At 33.4% G+C, this 22,440-nt stretch overlaps 1 protein-coding gene across 1 annotated transcript in view; it reads left to right on the top strand.

The window, feature by feature from the left end:
* Positions 1-1,624: 1,624 nt before the first annotated feature.
* The window catches only part of LOC140442521 (uncharacterized), a 132,813-nt gene continuing 111,997 nt past the window's right edge, over positions 1,625-22,440 (top strand). The window contains exon 1 of the mRNA XM_072533586.1: positions 1,625-5,735. Within this exon, the coding sequence (XP_072389687.1) occupies positions 1,625-5,735 (4,111 nt within the window). The remainder of the gene's footprint in view (positions 5,736-22,440) is intronic.

Raw genomic sequence — 22,440 nt, 5'->3', positions numbered from 1 at the left:
ATCCGGTCCACCAGACGCCAAAGTCTTTAGGGCAATAAATTTTGTCTAATTTCAGAGGTTTGGGAGCGGTTTATTTCAAATTGTCAATCATGTTTTATACCTTACTAAAACATAACAACTTTTTCCAACAAAGGCGAGGTGTAGATTTATACAATTTATGGCTAACAAACCCGATGGTTTTCCGTATTTAGGAAAATATGACACTCGTCCCTCAAATGAAAGACTTTCTGACCATCTAGTATTGAAGCTGATGAAACCCTAATTGAAAAAAGGACAAAATGTTACAACTGATATTTTTGTTACTTCTATCCATATCCTTGCTTAAGAGCCCGAACGAAATAATATAACAATTGTAGGAACAGTCAGGTAGGAAGGTACTTTGTGCAAGGTACTTTGTGCAAGAGAACTAAAATTGGACTTGAGAGTTAGGCTGGCAAGGGGTTATATTTTCTCGACTCTGCTTTATGGGATGGAAGGATGGACACTTAACGCGTCGACTGCTAAAAAGTTGGAAGCATTTGAAATGTGGGTGTTCGGATTTGATCCAAACTGGCAACAGCGCCCTCGCGTCCTACCCCTAACCGCCCCTTGGTACAGACCAAAATTTGACGATACGAAAGATTGCACACAATTCTCTCTCTTGTACGTTCAACTCTCCGAGAAGACACATCGCTCTGAACCATCCGATCACGTCTTAACAATAATAACTGTAAGTGTTAATATTCATTACACAAGCAATGAGCAAATAAATAGTAATTAGTATATTGTTCATCAAACAATTAAAGGTATACTATTGATAATCAAAATACATTTCTACTGAGCAAGAGTAGTTTTAATTAAATCCATGTAACAAAAAGAACCACCGCTTAATGGAAATATACCAAATCGAAGGCTAATCCGAAGTAGTTATATCTTATAATTACTTGTACCCAGCCGAAGTATTTATTCGGCCCACTTGGACGGTGCAGAGGAACCCAGCCCGTTCCATGGTCCTTCTCCCATATGTTATAAACTAGGATTTATATAAATAACAAATTCAACACAAATATATTTAAAATATATTATATTCTACAAATTGCTACGTCGCGTCATTGGCTGTGTGAGAATTCACGGCATCAGGTACACCGCTCATCACTGCAGGTACAGAAAAAGTTCTTTCTTCCCACGTACTCACAGAATAATTTCGATACTAAGAAAGACACTATTGTTTCGCATAAAATAAAAATTTGAATAATAATTATTTTAAGAAATTCTTTGTAATAATTAGTTTTAAGAATTAAAAACATTTATTTGCTCAAGCGAAAAACCTATTATTATTTGTCTTTGAAATTTCACTAAATAAATACTTTTAATATTTTTACACATCATAAATATTATACTTACCGATTTCACAGTGCCTCCATATATTTAACGATTTTATATATACTACACATATTCTACAACACATTTAAATATTCATTTATTGATATTTCTATTGATTTGTTTGTATTGTATTGTTTTTCTTTCAGCGCGCTTATAAAAGTTGTGCTATATCTAACGCGGTAGTGTTTTCGCAAGTGAATTTAAGGTGTTTTTAGTGATTGCATATATCATACTTGTTTAGATTTAAAACCTATATTTAATAATGGAGGCACTGAAGAAACAACGAGCAACGGCAAAGTCGGCTTTAACGCGAGCATATAATTGGTGTGATCAATTTTTACATTCTCAACTAACTATAACAGAATTACAACTAAGAGAAGAATCAATAATTAAACATTTTGAACGTTATAATGTTATACAAGATAACTTAGAACAAGCCACTGACGATGCCGATGCTCTTGAAAATCGTGATCTTATGGAAAAACATTATTTTAAATATTTAACTTTATTACGCGAAAAGTGCAAATCTCTCGTAGAGTCAAATCTACCCAGTCTTACCACTCAAACTCCCACTGTTACACAAACCACGCCTACTAATGTAAAACTACCCCAATTATCACTTCAAATCTTCTCAGGCAACTACGATGAATGGATATCATTTTATCAACTCTTTACCTCTTTAATCATTGATAACCCCTCTCTGACAAATATTCAACGGTTTATATACCTAAAATCTTCTCTAAAAAATGAAGCTCTCGCCTTAATTGACTCTCTCGAATTAACCCACGAAAACTTTACCATTGCTCTTGACCTCTTGGAAAAACGATACTCTAATAACTTAAATATAATCAACGCACACTTAAAATCCATTTTGGACTACCCCACTCTCACTAAGGTTAATGCCCAAACACTCAGAGACTTCGTAACTACAATAAGAAAACACATTCAATCTTTAAAAAACTTAAACATTCCAGTAGACACTTGGGACATCATCTTAGTTTACATTTTATCAAGAAAAATTGACTATAACTCCAAAAAACAATACGGAGAAAAAAGAATTAAATCAGATTTACCCACATTAGACGAGTTTCTAGACATTTTAGAAGATAGGTGCAATTTATTAGGTGATTTAAGTGACTCACGTGACTATAAAACGGAAAAACCTTCTCCGAAATTCTCTCGCACTACTTCTCTTCACACCAATGTTACCTACAATAATTCTTCCACTTCTAAATGCATATACTGTAATGACTTGTCTCATAAAATATATCGTTGTCCACGTTTCTCATCTCTACCACACTCTGATAAACTAAATTTCACACATTCTCAACACATGTGCACAAACTGCTTGGGCACAGGACATTCTTACAATGAATGCATCTCTAAAACTTGCTCGATTTGTTCTAAAAAACATCACACTCTCTTGCACGTACGCAAAGCCCACAACGCTAACTTCTCGCATCCATCTCACAATTCAGGCACATCTCAAGGCCAAAGAACTACCTATCCTCAACTCAATCAACATAATTGGAGATCCAATTCAAATCAAACACATTCTGATGCCAACTCCAGAAAACATAATTATCATCAAACTCAAGAAAAATCAAACCCTAATTTAAATTTTTATAAAAATCATATAGAATTCGACGACATGCCATCCTCCTCTGGCAATAACATCCACCCCGAGTCTGTCACAGCGGTATCTCTAGATACCACAGGCGACCTTACATTCTCCGCTAAACCTTGTAATGTTCTATTAGCAACAATTAAAATATCTATTCAATCAAAATCAGGACATATGATAACAGCCAAGGCACTTCTCGATAATGCTAGTCAAAGTAGCTTTATATCAAGGAATCTTTTTGAAAAAATTAGCTGTAAAACCCTCCAACAACCACTTCAAATTTCTGGAATTGCCCAGAGCTCAATTATGTCTAACATAATGGCAAATCTTACAATTTTCTCTACTAATGATAAAGGCAATAAACTTAACATGTCTTGTTATGTACTCGATAGAATAACTACCCCACTACCGCAGACACATATACCCCTAGAATTGCTCGAAATACCACACAACATTTCCTTAGCCGACAGTGAGTTCTTTTCAACTTCAAGCATTGACATTTTGATAGGTGCTGACAAATACTACGAACTCATTACCGATGGCATTGTAAGATTAGGAAAAAATCTCCCTGTACTTCAAAACACCTTTTTTGGTTGGATTGTCGCTGGTAGTGTACCTCATAATCATCTAAAAAATAAAAGAGTATCCTTATTTACTCAAACTTCTAATGTTATCTCCGAAAACACTTCTTCCCTTAACTCGCTTCTTCCTAAATTCTGGGAAATGGAGGAAATACCCACTAAAAAACTTCTCACCCCGACTGAAGAAATTGCTGAACTTGACTTCAAGAAAAACTTTAAAATTTTAGAAACCGGACGATTCCAAGTAAATCTTCCCCTTAAATGCCCCTCAGAGCATACCAAACTAGGTGACTCTTTTCATATTGCTAAAAAACGATTCGAAAGCTTAGAAAAGAAATTCCAATTAAATCACTCTCTATTTGTTGAATACAAAAGGTTTATCGATGAATACATTACACTTAATCATGCACGATATATCCCACTCACACTATACAATAATTTATCCGAACACAAATATTTTTTGCCCCATCATTGCGTGATAAAGGAGAGCAGTACCAGCACTCGATTACGCGTTGTTTTTGATGGATCTTGTAAATCCTCTTCTGGAACCTCTTTAAATGACATTATGCTCACAGGTCCACAGGTACAACCTGATCTATTTGACATCATTTGCCGTTTTAGAATACCCCAATTTGTTTGTACTGCTGATATTCAAAAAATGTACCGTCAAATAAATATTAACCCAAATCAAACCTTCCTGCAAAATATAAGGTGGAGAGATGATCCCTCTAAACCACTTGAATGCATTGAACTTACTAGTGTAACGTACGGCCTCAGATCTTCAAGTTTCTTATCTACTCGGGCTATAAAAGAGCTTGCATCCACTAACATCCAAAAATACCCCCTCGCTTGTGAAGCCTTACTTACACAAACTTACGTAGACGACATCCTCTGTGGTGTCGAAACTGAAACTGACCTAGAAACCACATATCACGAATTAAATACCGTTCTAGGTAGTGCTTGCATTTTAACTCAAAAATGGGTTTCCAATTCCACAAGGTTCACTGAAAAATATTGTAATAATGATCAACCCACTTCATATGACATCCAAGTCGAAAATGCCTCTAATAAAGTTTTAGGACTTTCATGGAACCCTTCTCCAGACACACTCTCAATTTCAGTACCTGAAGCCCCAACTAACACTCGCGTTACAAAAAGAATTGCCTTATCCACTCTAGCCAAAATGTATGACCCCTTAGGGTTGATAACTCCTGTGATTCTACATGGAAAGTTATTTATTAAGAAACTTTTCCTTGAACGAATGGACTGGGACGATATCTTGTCTCCCTCTTTGGAAAAAGAATGGACAACCTTTGTAAACAGTATACATCACTTAAAGTCCTTAAAAATCCCACGCTGTCTATTTCTTAATAAGAAAGTCGCACACATACAAATTCATGGCTTTGCTGACAGCAGCGAAAGGGCTTATGCAGCATGCATTTACTTTCGTACTGTATACTCTGACAACACAGTTTCCTGCATACTGGTTACAGGAAAATCTCGGGTAAGCCCTATCAGGACAACTACCCTACCTAGACTTGAACTCTGTGCCATGTTACTCCTCTCAAAACTCACCAAAAGAATCATATCAATATATGAAAACAAACTGTCATTCTCTAGTGTCAATTTGTGGAGCGATTCAAGGATAGCACTATCGTGGATACAATCCCACGCATCCCGCTGGAATACCTTTGTTTCCAATCGAGTTGCTCAAATCACTGAATTGACAAATGCCTTTCACTGGCGCCACATAAAATCTGCAGAAAATGCTGCCGACTACCCATCTCGAGGATTACTAGCCCAAAACATTTTAAAATTAGATTCATGGTGGTCAGGTCCTTCATTTCTGCAAGACCCCAATCTAAATCTTGCTCATTTTAATGAAAAAATTAATGAATGCAACTTACCAGAAGAGAGAAAAATCTCACTTCTTACCACTAAACCTACCGAAGAAAATTTTTGGCATAAAATATTTCTTAGATTTTCTAAATTTTCTAGACTAGTGCACGCAATGGCATATGTTCACAGATTTATTCACAATTCAAGATTTCCCACTAAAACTCTTACTGGTCCACTATCTGTAGATGAACTTCTCACGTCCACTAACTCAATTTGTAAAATTGTTCAACACCAACACTTCAGTTCAGAAATCTCTGAAATCCAAAATAGTAAATCACTCTCAAATAAAAACATGGTCTCACTTAGTCCATTCATAAATCACTCTGGTTTTTTATGTGTCAGTGGACGCTTAAAAAATGCAGACATTCTAGAATATCACAAACACCCTATTTTACTTTCCTCTAAATCACATGTAGTCACTCTACTGCTTTCACACGAACATACTAGACTTGGTCATGTCGGACCACAAGCCTTACTTTCCAACGTCAGACAAAGATTTTGGCCTTTAAATGGTCTCAGGGAAATTAAGAAAATTATTCGAAATTGCTCTACTTGCTTTAGATTTCGCGCACAACCTGCACAGCAAATCATGTCCGATTTGCCAAAGGAAAGAGTTTCGATCTCACGCCCCTTTCAAAATGTTGGGACTGACTATGGTGGACCACTTATGATAAAAACATCTCGCTCTCGTAAGGCCCCTCTCACAACATGCTATGTGGCACTCTTTATCTGTATGAGTACAAAAGCTGTCCATATGGAACTCGTAATTTGATTGTCGTTTATTACTTTCTTCTTATTCCTGCTTACTTTCTTGTTTATATATCATAGGTCTTCTGTATCTTCTCACGTTCCAACTGAACCATTAGATCTCATTCCTTTCTAATCTTTCCACCTCGTTATTGAATGAGACATTCAACGGCCGGGGAGTATGTTCGGATTTGATCCAAACTGGCAACAGCGCCCTCGCGTCCTACCCCTAACCGCCCCTTGGTACAGACCAAAATTTGACGATACGAAAGATTGCACACAATTCTCTCTCTTGTACGTTCAACTCTCCGAGAAGACACATCGCTCTGAACCATCCGATCACGTCTTAACAATAATAACTGTAAGTGTTAATATTCATTACACAAGCAATGAGCAAATAAATAGTAATTAGTATATTGTTCATCAAACAATTAAAGGTATACTATTGATAATCAAAATACATTTCTACTGAGCAAGAGTAGTTTTAATTAAATCCATGTAACAAAAAGAACCACCGCTTAATGGAAATATACCAAATCGAAGGCTAATCCGAAGTAGTTATATCTTATAATTACTTGTACCCAGCCGAAGTATTTATTCGGCCCACTTGGACGGTGCAGAGGAACCCAGCCCGTTCCAGTGGGTGTATAGAAGAATCCTGAAGATATCATGGACCGAGCATGTAACAAACAACGAAGTCATGAGAAGAATCAACAAAAGAATGGAAGTATTGGAAACCATCAAGACACGAAAGCTGCAATACCTGGGGCATGTTATGCGTAATGAGAGATACAACCTACTTCAATTGATTATACAAGGGAAAATCCAGGGCAAGAGAAGTGTAGGAAGAAGAAGAATCTCATGGTTGCGTAACTTGAGGGAATGGTACGGATGCACATCAATTGAACTATTCAGAGCAGCAGCATCTAAGATCAGAATAGCCATGATGATTGCCAACCTCAGGTAGGTATCAAGCAGGAAAGAAAAATATCAGTAGTATTAGTAGCCAGAAATTATAAAATTTTATATTCACACTAAATTTGGTGTCGATGTTATCGATCAAATGGCAAAGAAGTAAACGGTAAAAGCAAGTTCAAGACGGTAGCCGTTGCAAGTTTTTATATAATGTATTGGATGTGGCTCCAATCAATGCCTCATCTCTTCACAAAGCTGTCACGGATAAGCCAATTTCACATCGCAAATGTATCTTGGAGCTCGTAGGAGAACTAACCATGGGCCTAACGAACAGAGCTTCCTCGTCAAATCAAGAAAACGTATTGAGTGTATCCACTTCTAGAGAAAAGAGGATGGGAGAAAAAAAGTGCAAAACATCTTAGATCTTAGATCTTAGATGAAACCTTAGAGTCTCAGTAGCGTCTCGCGTGCTTTGAATACCTGCGTATTTATGAAACTTGCTGAGTGACACCTGGGCAGGTACCAGGTGAGAAAGGTAACTAAAAATAAGAGCTATTTAACTTAAATTTACATAACTGATTTTTATACATATTTTGTAGAATATTATTTTGAAAATACTGTAATAAGTGTCAGACACTTGTCATGGACCAGAAATTTTGTCAGACGCTTTAAAGCTCCACTAAAATTAAATGAACTTTACTTACTTTTACAATATGTCTGATTTTTAAATATGTTATTAATAAAACTATAATAAAGTTATATTTAATCAATCAGACAAAATAGAATGACCAAACATCCCTCAAACCCAAAAATTAGTTATAACTAGAAGTATGAGCGTGAGAGTGCAGTGCGCGTGAGCCTCAGAGCAAAAAATTCAAATTCATTAAGAATACTTACTGTTTTCGATCCGATTAAATATTTTTGCATCTCTATTTTAATATGATGAACTCTAGCATTAAGATAAATATTAAAGTAAATTAATGTATTGAATATATTTGGGATAATTAATTAATTCGGAGCAATTTGGTTTCATAAGAAAATTGAAGCCGGGCAGCATTAATGTTGCACGTATCAGGAAAACTATAAATTTCGCAGATAAATTTTTGGATTATTTTGAAAATATCTTTTTGGGTGGCTTCATCGGTAAACAACTCTGATTCTCCACACTGCATGAAAGCTCGCTGATATTCATGTTTCTTCATTAATATATTGAATGGTCTTTGTTTGCGCTTTTTAAAAAAAATTGGATTAAAGTCACATCCAGTTAGAGCGTGAAACCCTAGCAAACTTCTACATAAAAATATGTCCCAAGTACTCGTAAACCTTTGTCAAATTAATGTATCTCTGGTTATTTTCGGTGCCTGCGTTTAACCATACATTCGAATCACCATTTTTTAAATTATGCAAATATCGTAACGTAATTATCGCAATGTCTCACTCACTCTGAAATGCAAGCACAGCACTCTCGCGCTCATACTTCTGGTTAACTAGTTTTAGTGTTTGAGGGATATTTGGTCATTCTAATTTGTCTGACTGATTAAATATAACTTTATTATAGTTCCATTAATAACATATTTAAAAATCAGACATGTAAAAGTAAGTAAAGTTCATTTAATTTTAGTGGAGCTTTAAAGCGGCTGACAAAAGTTCTGGTCCATGACAAGTGTCTGACACTTATTACAGCATTTTCAAAATAATATTCTACAAAATATGTATAAAAATCAGTTATGTAAATTTAAGTTAAATAGCTCTTATTTTTAGTTACCTTTCTCACCTGGTACCTGCCCAGGTGTCACTCAGCAAGTTTCATAAATACGCAGGTATTCAAAGCACGCGAGACGCTACTGAGACTCTAAAGTTTCATCTGTGTGAAAATAAGTTATGTCTGATCGCTCTGGGATCTTACTCTAATAACAAAACTAGTGATTTGTGTGACAACTGTAGAAAAACAATTTGTGGCAATTGTCCAAAAACAGAAACAATTGTATGTTATCAATACTTACAGTGCATGTAAAAAATACTTTTTTATAAACAAAATGTTTATTATGAATCTATTACCAACTTGTTCTCTAGACATTTTTCAATTTTTTTTGACCTATTTTATTTTTATGAATAAAATTAAAACAACATGTTTCTGTAGGAATAATCACAGCAATAATAATATGATACATAGTTACTAATATATTGGTAATATGTCTCAAGTCGGTTGCAGGTTACATTAAAAGCTAAGCGTAAAAAAGGGTGCAAGTCAAGTTGTTTCATTATTCATTGATATAAATACTTATATAGGCAGTGCAAGATAAGGCAAGAATTAAAAGAAACAAAAAGCAAATTAACCCGGGTTGAAAACAAAGTAAAAAGAATTGAAAAACAAATGAAAAGAAATAACATAGCAATTACGGGTCTACCAATAGTCTCAACAGATAAAACACTTTTAAAAAATAATTAACATACAAAAAAAATACACAACCCCGAAAAGAGAATGTCAAAATAGAATCTGCAATAAAGTCAAAAAATACTATATGTCTGGTACAAATAAAGGATTATGGCAAAAAAAGTAAGGTAATGAAAGAAAAAAGCAAATTCAGATTTCTTACTGGATAAAAGATCTCCATCAACGATGACCTGATCGAAAAGGAAAGACACACGAGGCAGGAAATTGTAAATAAAGGTAAGAAATTAAAAGCTGAAGGTAAACACGTGAAGATAGGGTAAAAAAACTAACTGTGGATGACATAAAATAGGAATGGGCCAGAAATGGTACTTTCAGTCGAGAAAATTATAGAAATATGGACCCAAAAACGGCATATCGTAGTGAAAAAACAAAAACACGACACAATATATCGATGAACGATAAAAAGTTATAAGGATTGGTGAGATAAATAGGTCCGGCTCTATTTTATACAAAGAGCACCAATGCATAGCAAACGCTAATGACGTGGTTCTCATTGCAAGAAATGGAAAAGAATTAGCAAGTATAGCAAAAAGACTGATGCGGAAATGCTCTAAAATGGAACTAAAAGTTAATATTAATAAATCGAAATACATGGAAATTTCGAAAACAAGGAAACAACACCAGCAGCTCCTTTAAATTGGAGGTGGAGACTGGATCAGTTGTAGAATTCTAGAAGGTGGATGAATATATATACTTATGTACTCTTATTGATCAGACATGTAAGCAAGAAACTAAAATTAACCTAAGAATGATCAAGAGCAACGGATGTGCTGGAAGCATGAGCAAAATAATTACCTAAAACCAAAGATATAATCTTGTAATACAAAAATAAATGTATAAAAAACTATAATTAGACCCACAATGCTATACGCTGCCGAGACATGGAATATGAACAAAACCACACTTGGCAGTATAAAAGATAGATACTTTGCAGAATGTTTGATGAAAAAGTAGTAGAGGGAGAATGGAGAAGACGAACTAGTGCAGAACTTTATCTATTGTATGCTAACTGTACAATAACAAAAGTGAAAAACTTAAACTAACATGGCTCGGACATCTAGAAAGAATGCAAAGTCAAGAATATTCTTTGGAAAGTACCTGAGGGCAAAAAAAAGAGAGGAAGACCAAGAAAGCAATAGAAAGATGTAGTAATTAAAGATGTCAGAGAGATGGGAATCAGAGATTGGAAGCTGATAGCTAAGAACAGAAAACGATGGAAATTATCCATATAGCGATGGGCCTTAAAGGCCTCTTAACACTATATACACATAGACAATGCAAGGGAAATGTTATCATATACCTTTTTTCCCTAACCGTTATGTACTATTTTGTAAGTGACTCTTTTACAAGAATTAACCTAACCCACAAATACAACTATATTGACTTTTCCCCGTTTATCCACAATTAAAAGTTACTTTTTTAACCCGTTTGGTGTTTTCATCAAATATTGACTTTTTCACTTTTTCAAGCCCAACAACGAATTATAAATACGATTTATCAGCAATACTTACCTAGATTGTACATAATCGCGTAGCCTATATGGATGCTCAAGGAATCAAATAAATTACATTCTAATAAGATCAAGATAGAAATCCTCTGCCATCAACTGTAAAACATACCTGAGAGCAGATTGTGGAAGTGACCATCAACTCCCACCATTAAACTTCCGACATTTAATTTAATATTTAATTAAAAATTCTTTCGCTTTGTCATTATAAATCGTTGGAATATATTTAAAAAGTTCATATTAGAAAATCCAATTTGGAACACATTACTAGTTTTTACCTTTACCCATTTGCGCGCCCATGTAGGATAGGCAAAGTTGAAAGCTATAATATTTTTAATTCGTTTTATTGTAGCTTTGTTGCATGGCGAGCACCGGAAGCTTCCCTATTGTTTCGATGATAATATTTTAGCCAGCTTCCGGTCAAACTTCGCTTCTCCCCTACCACCTTTATGACACTTCCCTTTTAATGCTGCCATACTTTATCGCTTCTGTGTTTGTATTCATTTTGATTTGTAGTTTTCATAATTTTATCCTTTATATTTGCTTGTATTCTCGCCTACAATGACCCGTGTTGCACTAAAAATCTCTGTATGCGAACATTTTTGAGTTATGGATCAAATTTACGCGCCGTAAATTTTAGAATTAGTTGCCTCTGATGTGGGAACATTCCTATGAAGTTCTTTTTGTGTACGTGCGCATTTAATGGGACCGTGGAAATATATCTGGCACATACTCAATTTTTTGATAACACACCTCGTTTATTTTTATTTACTTTCAAATTAAAACTAGATACCAAAATGAATATAAGAATATTTTTAATTTATAAATGGCTACTCACATTTAAACGTATAAAGTTGACGTCGAAAATCGACTCCAACTATTTTCTCTTAAAAAACTTAAAATAATAGATCTACAAGTTACTTCTAAATAATTATAGGTAGTGATGAAAAGGTTGCTGGTGGCAGCACATATTCATAAATATTAGGGACTAGGGTCTTATATTTACAATCTTATGATGTGCAGGAGCTGTAGTTTTATTATGACAGCGCAAAATGTCACACAGCTCGTGCCACGTTTCGAACTGTGAATTGTCCTATAAAATCATGCGATTTAACACTACTAGACTATTTTATACGGGAATATGTGAAGGTACTAGTCTACACCGATAAATATGAAACGATTGACCACTTGGAGGACAAGATTTGCGTTATTGCCGATATACAGCGACAATTAATAGAAAAAGTGATCGAAAAATGTACCTCCAGATTAGATTACTTGGTACTGCTACATATTATATATAATAAGTAGATAGCCAAAGTACATGTAACAATTAGTGCTGCGTTAAACAAATAAAAGACAAGGAACTGTGTGATATTGGTTTAAAAAAGTTTAAAAAGTCAAAATCATTCTGTCAAGATGGCACCACGAAATGTTATTCTTCTAGTCGTTCCAGTAATGGTAAACGCTACATTATACTTCATGCTGGAAATGATGTGGATTTGATTCCTAATGCTAGTTTAATTTTTTCGTTTACAAAGAATACAGGTGATTACCATGGAAATATAAAGACAAATATTTGCTAAGAATGGTTTGAAGATAATTCGTCAAAAAAATTGGAGCGATCATCCATAATAATGTTAGATAATGCATCCTACCACTCAAGAGTAGAAGACAGATTTCCTTCAAGCAGCTGGAAAAAAGAATAAATAAAGTTGTGGTTGACAGAAAAGAAAATTTATCACAGTGATATATTTTTAAAAGTCGATCTACTTCAAAGGTGTGGAGAGCACAAAATTCAAAAGAAATTTATTACTGACAGTTGGCTCTTAAATATGCCCATGTTCTTCGACTTCCGCCCTACCATTGCCACTATAATGTAATTGAGTTAGTTTGTAAGTATAGCCAAAAATTTTTATAATAAACAGGCATCCAAAACAACAGATGACGCTAGCGTTCTTAGTTTATGAAAAGAATCGATAAAAGAAATGAAGGCAGAACAATGCAAAATTGTATTAGACATACGGAAGACATAATCGTTCAGTCTTTTCAAACCGAGCGAGTTATAGGTGAGGTCCAGCCTCTAATTATTCGGATAGGCAATTCAGATAGTGATGACGCTGATAGTTAAATATCAGACAGTGAATAGGACAAATCGTTTGCTAAAAAGAAGTAACAACAAAGTGTTTCGGGAATTCAATTCGGACTTTATGGTGTGTTTTAGTTAAACGATAAAGTACCTTCGGTCTAATTACTGGACTGCATACTCTCAATAGCTTTGGTATCAATTACTGGACTATACGTGTTTAAACCTTTTGTTTTGCTGAAAACTCGGAAGTGATTTAGTCCCAATTTGTTAAGGTTATATTTAATACAGTGTCTGCAGAAAGTAAAGTCTTGGATGTATTTTATTCAAATTTGGACATACCAGCAACTTGGCAAGTATTTTCCAATTTTACTGCATGAAAAACCATCCGTATAGTCGGTTCGCTATATTTACGCGGGTTTGGGATTAACAAAATTATGCTAATGACTCATTGATACCCAGTTGCAGTAAACGACTTCCCAAAGAATTAGGTAAAAACTGCATTAATGGTCATATTTTAAAATACATTAAAATAACATTAGGGTAGGTATAAATTTGTTACAATATTGCAGTTGAATTGATTCTTTGCCAGTGTTGACATTGTATGTTTGGTGGAAATATTTAAAAATGCCTAGACGTGTGTTAGATGTAGATAGTCTAATTTGTAGTGTACATAAGTATTTTACGGATGAAAAAGAAAATGGCGTATGTGATGCTCTAGGAATTAGTGAAACCAAACTAAGAGGAGTATTACAAAATCGCAATAATGAACGGCCGAAAGAAGATCACCGAAAAACTCGCCTATCATTGAAAACGAAAGATATTCCAGATGGAAAAAAATTTGAAATTCGTGATACCATTTATCGAATGCGAGCCAACAAGGAACATGTGACCTTAAATACAATTCTCTCGGAATTAAAAGATAGAAAATTTCAAAAGGAGGATAACAGAAAAGCCCTTTGTGAAAGAAGTTCTGTTGTGCATAAAAGAATTAACTTTCTAAGAAAATATTCTAAAATAAAAGAATAAAGGGCAAATTTTATATATTTAGACGAAACATGGATATTTTCTAGGGGTGCAACCAAGAGAATATGGCAAGATGATAACGTAAAGTCCATAAAACATACTGATGGAGAAGGGAAGCGACACATAATTTTACATGCAGGAGGGAAATCGGGTTTTATAGAAGGTGCTGATTTAATATTTTCATCTAAATCAAAATCAAGTGACTATCACGATAATATGAACACAGAAATGTTTGTAAAATGGTTACATGAAAAACTTCTCCCAGGTTTAAGTGAGCCCAGCGTAATTATTTTAGACAATGCACCTTACCATTCTGAAGTATTAAACAAAAGTCCAACGAATTCTTGGACTGTTAATAAAATTAAAGAATGGTTGACAAAGGAACATATACCATTTACACAACATATTTTAAAATCAGAATTATTACGCTTGGCAAATATCCACGCAAAACCAAAAACCTTTGTTGTGGATCAGATTATTAAAAGTTACGGTCATCAAGTTTTACGTCTGCCAACGTATCATTGCCAGTTTAATCCCATCGAATATATATGGGGAATAGCAAAATAATATTATGACAACCATATTGGGCCTAACGGTTATAGCGACGACGCAGTTCGGGAAACTTGGCGAAAGGCACTTTCAATTGTAACTCCAGAAGTGTGGTGCAACTGTATATTCAAGTGAGAGAAACTAATAGAAGATTGGTGGACTCGTGAAAATAAAATAAACGAAATAAGTCCAATCATAATAACAATTAATGGTGATGACAGTGATGATGATGGCGATTATGATATTTTTGATGATAATGACTGATTTTCATTTTTGTTGGCAAGTTAAATTTTTTTATTTTTCATTAGAAATTCTCTTCATGGAACAAATATACATAGACCATATTTTCTGTGTGAATTGTAATATAAAATTATTATTAGGTTTATATTAGCCACATTAGACTCCATTAATGAAGTAATTCTCCTTATTATACTGTCAATTATATAAAATATTTTCCATTATTATTTAAATAAAAAAAGTTATGGATTATTTTTCATTTCATTTGACCAGTTGATATTTCCCCAAAGAGCAGGTAATTAAAACTGGGTACTTACAATAAAATTTTTAATCCGAAACCCGAGAAAATATAGCGAACCAACTTTATAATTTTTACTCTACACAAAATAGAGACTTGTAGAGACCTTGATGAACATTTGATGTCGACAAATAATTTCGAGTATTCGAAATATTTTATCCCACTTCGTTTAACACGCCCTGTATATACATATTATATTCATTTTATTTGCCTTTGATACAGTAAAATTCAATATTATTACTGAACATAAAATACAGGAAACTAAATATTTTTACTTTTCAAGCAATCGGAATTAAATATTAACGCCCCACTGATCATATTAATTGCATATCGTCCGTCATAGGGTAAATGAACTTTATTGCTAAGACTACCTCTAAAAGGAGGGGTATATATCCTTATTTTATAAACCTGTTTATAAAAATATATGAATTTATTGTATAATGTATCAAAACATATTTACACAAGCCGATATACATAATCGACAATTAACTAGTTTCTTTGTTCCTGAAACAAAAAAACTGATTCATTTGTATACGATACCAGTCAACAAATCCAAACAAGTTTCTTAGGTGCTACCTAATAATTGGTTTGACCCGCCTACGTATTTCAGCAATTGTTATCGGTTTATTAGTGTTTAATATTACACCCACTTATAGGGCCGCCTTATTAGAATTGTTCTTCTGATTAGTCACAGCTACAAACATAAAATTCCAGCCTATTTTAATATTTCGCTGTGATTGGTATTTCAGATTTGAAGCACACACAAAATGGGAAAACTGGTTTTTATGATAAATCAACCTAACTGAACATTTAGAATTATGCGGTGTTGACGGTTTTATTTTTAATACAATAATAGTTTGTAGAAAACTCATAAAATTAAGAAGTGGTGTATGTTGTTTAAAATATGTCTGTTATTTTGTTTTAATAGTAATTACTATTTAAATGGAATAATCCACAATTAAAGGCTAAAGTAAGTTTATTGACAATTTAATTTCCACTTCGGAAATCGTCCTCAAAAAAAGTTTGTATTTTCGTGTTTGACCACGTTTGTTTAGTGTTGTTGAAATTCATTTTATACTCAGGTAGATTGGCGAGTTGTGTGTGGTATTTTATTGACCATCGATTATTTGGAATGTAAAATTTTTCTTTTTGTTCGTTTGTTATTGATTTAATTGCTATTATATTGTATTTTGGATCTTCTGCTGCAATAACTTCAAACTCAAATTTTAATATATCTATAGTAATTCATAAAAAATGAATAAACGCACTAATTTTTTTAAAAATTAATTTTCTAACTACTCACGTATTTCTCGCACAAACGTGACAATTGTTGATTTATAATGTCCCTTGAAGCATCATAATAAAATTGATTGTCTAAAAATAGAGGTCATTATTAATTACAAAATTATATGCTAACAAATTATACAAATACTGAAAAATAAAACACTGAAAACTTTGTTTTCAAAACTTCCACAAAATTTATTTTAAATTCTTGTCACTACAGCTGTTTCGGCTAATTGCCTTTCTCAAGTGATCTGTTTTTGGCATAGGTTTACACTTTATAGTCTCTAATGAAATAGGTTGAGGAGGGGAGAACTGTTTGTCTCAAGCTGGTCATTCAGAATTATATCTGTGTTTTTTAATTTGTTGATTTCCATAGACTCTAACAAAGATTTCTATGGAAATCAACAAATTAAAAAACACAGATATAATTCTGAATGACCAGCTTGAGACAAACAGTTCTCCCCTCCTCAACCTATTTCATTAGAGACTATAAAGTGTTAACCCATGCCAAAAACAGATCACTTGAGAAAGGCAATTAGCCGAAACAGCTGTAGTGATAAGAATTTAAAATAAATTTTGTGGAGGTTTTGAAAACAAAGTTTTCAGTGTTTTATTGTTATATAAAATGAATTTCCATCAAGTATCGGTCGAATCCATAAATTATACAAACCTAAAAATAAAGAATCAACAATTAATTGTTTATTTTATTTTAATTTTTAGGTTTTTTTTGCTTTAAATTTCTGCTCCACAATTCCAATTTTCTACCAAGAGCATTAACTTTATCACTGGTATCCAATATATATATCCAAATATTTGTTTCTCGAATATGTCAAACAAGAAGCTCAATTGTAACAAAGATAAACCATCTCGAAACATCTCACAGTTAAAGATTTTCGTTGGTTTTTATGTGATTTTTGCTTTCATGTGATTTTGTTTCATGTGCTGTAGCAGATGATAAACAGAGGCTGTTCTTCTTTATTTATTTTACTAAAGTAAACCCAAAATTTAAGTATTCTTGAGAATATTTTCTTGATTTTTTTTGGAACCACTCTTGCCTGTGCTCTTATTGATGCTTCACTAGTATCAAATGCTATACTTACTGCTTGAGATATTTTAATACCGTCTAAATTATACAAAATAACGACACTTTTCGTATATATATTCGGTTGAATACGTGTTATAAATTTATAGCTTATTTCTTCTTTTTTTAAACGTCGAGATCACAATCCAGCCATATAGCTTGTAAAAGAAGGATTGTTCAGGTGGACTGTGGCTAAATTTAGACCCACTGTGATAAACCGTGGTAAAATTATTTTACATTTCATCACGTAAGTTCGGTGTCACACATGTGTGTCAGCAGTTCTTACGAAAACTTCACCGTCGCACATGTGTGACGGTTGGTCGTGAATGTGTTAATATGTATTAGGAATTCATGAATTTTCACGTATTAGTTTGAATATAACCATTTTGTTATATTGACATAAAACGTACTGATTTATACCAATTTATACTGTTTGAATCTAAACAATAATTATTAAATCTATGGATAACTACTAAAGTATGGCAGCAAATTTTACCATATGTATATTCCAAAGACAGATGGTTAATTAATATTTAATTTAATTTTCAGATGCGTTACATAATTTAAATCAATACAAAATATACTAATTAATAACTAATATGTACTCGTACTTGTTATACAAATTTTTTTCTGATTTCACTATTCACACACAGGCATTGTGCAATATCAGTGGTTTGAAAATAACCTAAAAGCGAAACAAAAAATAAATGCACGAGATTTTGTAAATTAATTATGTTGATAACCACGCATTCGGAAAACACTAGATTTTAACGTGTGCCTCTGTATGGCACTGGCAAAATATTCATATGGGATATATAAAAAATTAAATGCTGCAAAAAATAAAAGCGTATAAATTAAAACATTTAATTTACCACAATCCCATTCAATATTACTGTATAGACGTAACTTCAGGTAAAAATTTAAAAAAAAATTGATTAAAGGTATACCTTCCTCTTCCAGTACCTATTCTTTCCGATATTATGACGACGTCGTTTTCATGGGCCTGTCTTACCAAACACTTTTCCTTCATTAAACGAATAAAGTAAATCATATTACAAGTTGGTTTATAACATTTTGCAACGTTTTTCGACTTCCAATTAGGAATGGAAAAAACCTACCGGTTTTAACCGAAAACTGGTTTTTTTACTTCACAATAACCGGTTTTATCGGTTATTAAAAGAACCGAAAACCGGTTTTTGGAAAAACCGGTTTTTTTGGCCGGTTATAACCGCCAGGTTAAACCGTATGCAAAAAAAACCGGTATAACTGAAAACCGGTGTTTTGTCAAAAACCGCCATTCCTACTTCCAATCGCCTCTTTGTCCGGTCGTTCCATAGGTCCTTTTCTATGTTTCTTTTTCTCACCTCTTTGTTCCTTCTCTCTAAATTGTTTTCGGTCTACCTCTTTTTCTCTTGTCTTCTGGTTGCCATTTTAGTATATGTCTGAACTAGATACAGTTCGTTCGCTGTATCTTTGCACATGTATAAAATTATTCACGAACTATTTTTAAATGTTGTGTCATTTCTACTCACAGAATATAAAATGTTGAAATTAAGCCGATTGTCCAACATTTAATAATACATCAGACAAAGACAGTAATATAACAGCAGTCTGTGATAAATTCTTATCATTGAACCTGCTTATTGTCAACTTCACAGCTTTGTGGTGTTTACAAAAATTATATTCATATTGTTTAATTTCCCATTACATTTTCGTGCGTTGAGTTTAGAAATTTTCTCAAAAAGAGTTGTTATAACGACTAACTGTTCACTTAGTGTTGGATTCCTTGATGTAACTATAAATTTTACAGTTAAATGTTGATACCTTTAATTTAACGTATCATTTTTGAATCTGGCTAAAACTCTGTCTAACGGATCGATATAAAACATTATTTGTTGTCATAAATATCAAACAAATATCAAACAGGATATTTTTTCCCGGTTTTTATTTTTAGAATATGCCTGGAAATACATTAAATTCTCAATCCCAGCAGCTCGTGCGAAATTTGTATGAATATTTTGAGTTGGAAAAAAGGAACGGAGGACCCTTATTGGCATCTTTGGCTTGTGTTCAAGAGGTATTGTAATGAATTGTATGTTGTTTAATAATTTACCTATCATGAAATTGTTTTTAATTTAAGAGGGGAACCTGCTGCCTTGAAAATATCACGGCGTATAGTATGTACAATTAAAAAACGAAAAGAAAGCAATCCTGTCCTTTCAAGTCCAGGCAAAAGTAGACGTCGTCGTAAAAGCAAGACAACTGATCTGCCTGAAAGAACTAAAATGGCAATACGAAACACTGTGTACAATATGTACCTACAAAGTAAGTATAAGTTAATATTGTACAAAATAAAAACGATCTGGTTTATACCCAAGCCAATAGATGTTTCACATTAAAATTAACTAGCACTTCTAAAATAAAGTTTCACTATTATTACTAGTTTTTTTTTTTTTAGAAAAGCGTGTTAGTCTACAAAGTTTGAAATGTGAATTAGAGGAAAAAGAAGTTGTTACTATGGGAAAAGAAAAACATCCTTGAGCATTGTACTGGGAGATATAGGATTTAAATATAAAAAGGATGACAATCGAAGATCATTATTCGAACGAACCAATATTGCTGCTTTAAGAGCAAAATTGTTTTGTAAGTACTTACAACAACTTACTTTGTAAGTAAAACCTGGAAAGTGTGCATCCAAGAGAACTTGTTTTTTTGGATGAAACATGGATTTATTTAAAAGGAAATAAAACAACTTCCTGGCAAGACACTAGTAGCAAAACTGTACATAAACCAGAAGGTTTTGATGGTAAACGTTTCATAATTGTTCACGCTGGTTCTTCTAAAGGATTTGTTTCTGAAGCAAGTTTATTGTTTTGTTCTAAGTCTAAACATATTGATTACCATGGAGAAATAAACAACGACATTTTTACTAAATGGATAAGGACACAAATAATTCCCAATTTAGAAGAACTATCGTTGATTGTAATGGATAATGCTCCATATCATAGTGATCTTTTAGAAAAGCAACCTACCACTGCTCCAAAGAAAGATGAAATTGTTACCTGGCTGACAACAAATAACATCCAATTTGACCCAAAATTTACAAAACCTAAATTATTACAAATTGCAAAAATAAATAAAAAAGAAAAGTGTATGTTATTGATGAGTTACTAATAGAGCATGGTCATGAAGTGTTGAGACTACCTTCTTATCATTGCTAATTCAACGTTATTGAATTAATTTGGGCAAATTGCAAGTCATATTCCAATAAGCATATTGGTAGGGACGGCTATTGTGATAGTGCTGTTATAAATATGTGGAAAGAGGCGCTTAATCAGTGAAATGGAGACATTTGGGAAAAATGTGTAAGACATACTCATGAAATTATTCAAAAGTGGTGTGTCCGAGAGCAAAATATAGTTGATATTTATATTCAACCCATCATAATATCTGCGCTCTGCATTAGTTCATCCAGCTCGTGGTTCATTTTAATTCTCTACGAACTATCGCTGCATTGGGTTGGTCCAAATATCTTACTTAGTATTTTGCGCTCAAATATTCTCAGTTGATTTTCATCAGTGGTTGAGAGAGTCCACGTTTCACATCCATACGTGACCACTTTTAACATCCAGTACAATAAATAAACAAAAACAATCACTATAAATACGTTTAACGGGATATTAACCATTTCCTAATTATTATTTTATGAATCTAGAAAAGACTTACGCTTTGATTTAATTCAAACAACTATGATGTGCAAAGGTACAGCGAACGGAGTATAAGTTGTTTTGTTGATTAAAACAAATTATTGCAAATGCAATATAATCTAAATACATCTGGTGATTCTTTCAAAGCTTACCGATACTTTTAATTTTATTACTTTACAACCTTTTATTACAGCTAATTTTGTCGTTTTCGAGCACGTCTGGCTTGGATATTTAAAAAGTAAGCAATGAAATTGAGGGTTTCATATTCTATCATCCAATTTATCAATGGGACAGAAGATATTTGTTATAATTTTTGAAAAATCAGAGTCATATACTCAGAATAAAGTTTAACATCAGAATTCGAAAACCAAACACAAACTCCACTATATGCCAGTGTTTCGAAGCGGCCAGCAGATATTTGTTGTAATTCGTGAAAAATCCGTTGAGATAACGTTCATATATTGTCATATAGTCAAAGACCGCGCGACTCGCGTTGGTGGCCTCTGAGGCTATATTCACTGAACGCGACAGTCGCGTTGTCGGACTTGAACGTGTTACAAAAGTTGGACTGGTATCATATTTTACTATATGGTAACGCTAGCTTAACATGTAATATAAAATTTTAAACATTTTATACATGTCTGTCCATACATTGTCCTGGCACATCTTTTTTCTTATTTCCATTAGGCGCAAGTAAATGTCTACGACCAGCATATCGTAGATCACCTGACACTCTGTTAATTGTCACACTAGAATGTGATATTGCTGGTTTTCCAGCGCCTTAAGGGAAAGCCCCACATTTGCTAAAATATGCTTGTACTACTTGTCCCTTTCATTCCATCCATTTACCATAGAAACATCTAACAATCATGTGAAGATTGCCCACCACCACTTCTTACGTCTGATACTTATCCTATATCTTAAAAGATAGTCATCTAACAAAAATACAAATCAGTACCTCCCATAAAATGGCATTCAGTTATATTTGATGGACGACTGATTTGAATAATTTTTTTCTCTGTCCTTAAAAATCCTTTTATCCAACTAACTGGATTTATTCCATGGCATGTAGACGTTGCAACAAC

This window comes from Diabrotica undecimpunctata, chromosome 5 (assembly GCF_040954645.1).
Source record: "Diabrotica undecimpunctata isolate CICGRU chromosome 5, icDiaUnde3, whole genome shotgun sequence".
Taxonomy (NCBI): Eukaryota; Metazoa; Arthropoda; class Insecta; order Coleoptera; family Chrysomelidae; genus Diabrotica; species Diabrotica undecimpunctata.
This window is presented reverse-complemented; position numbering and strand designations above follow the sequence as displayed.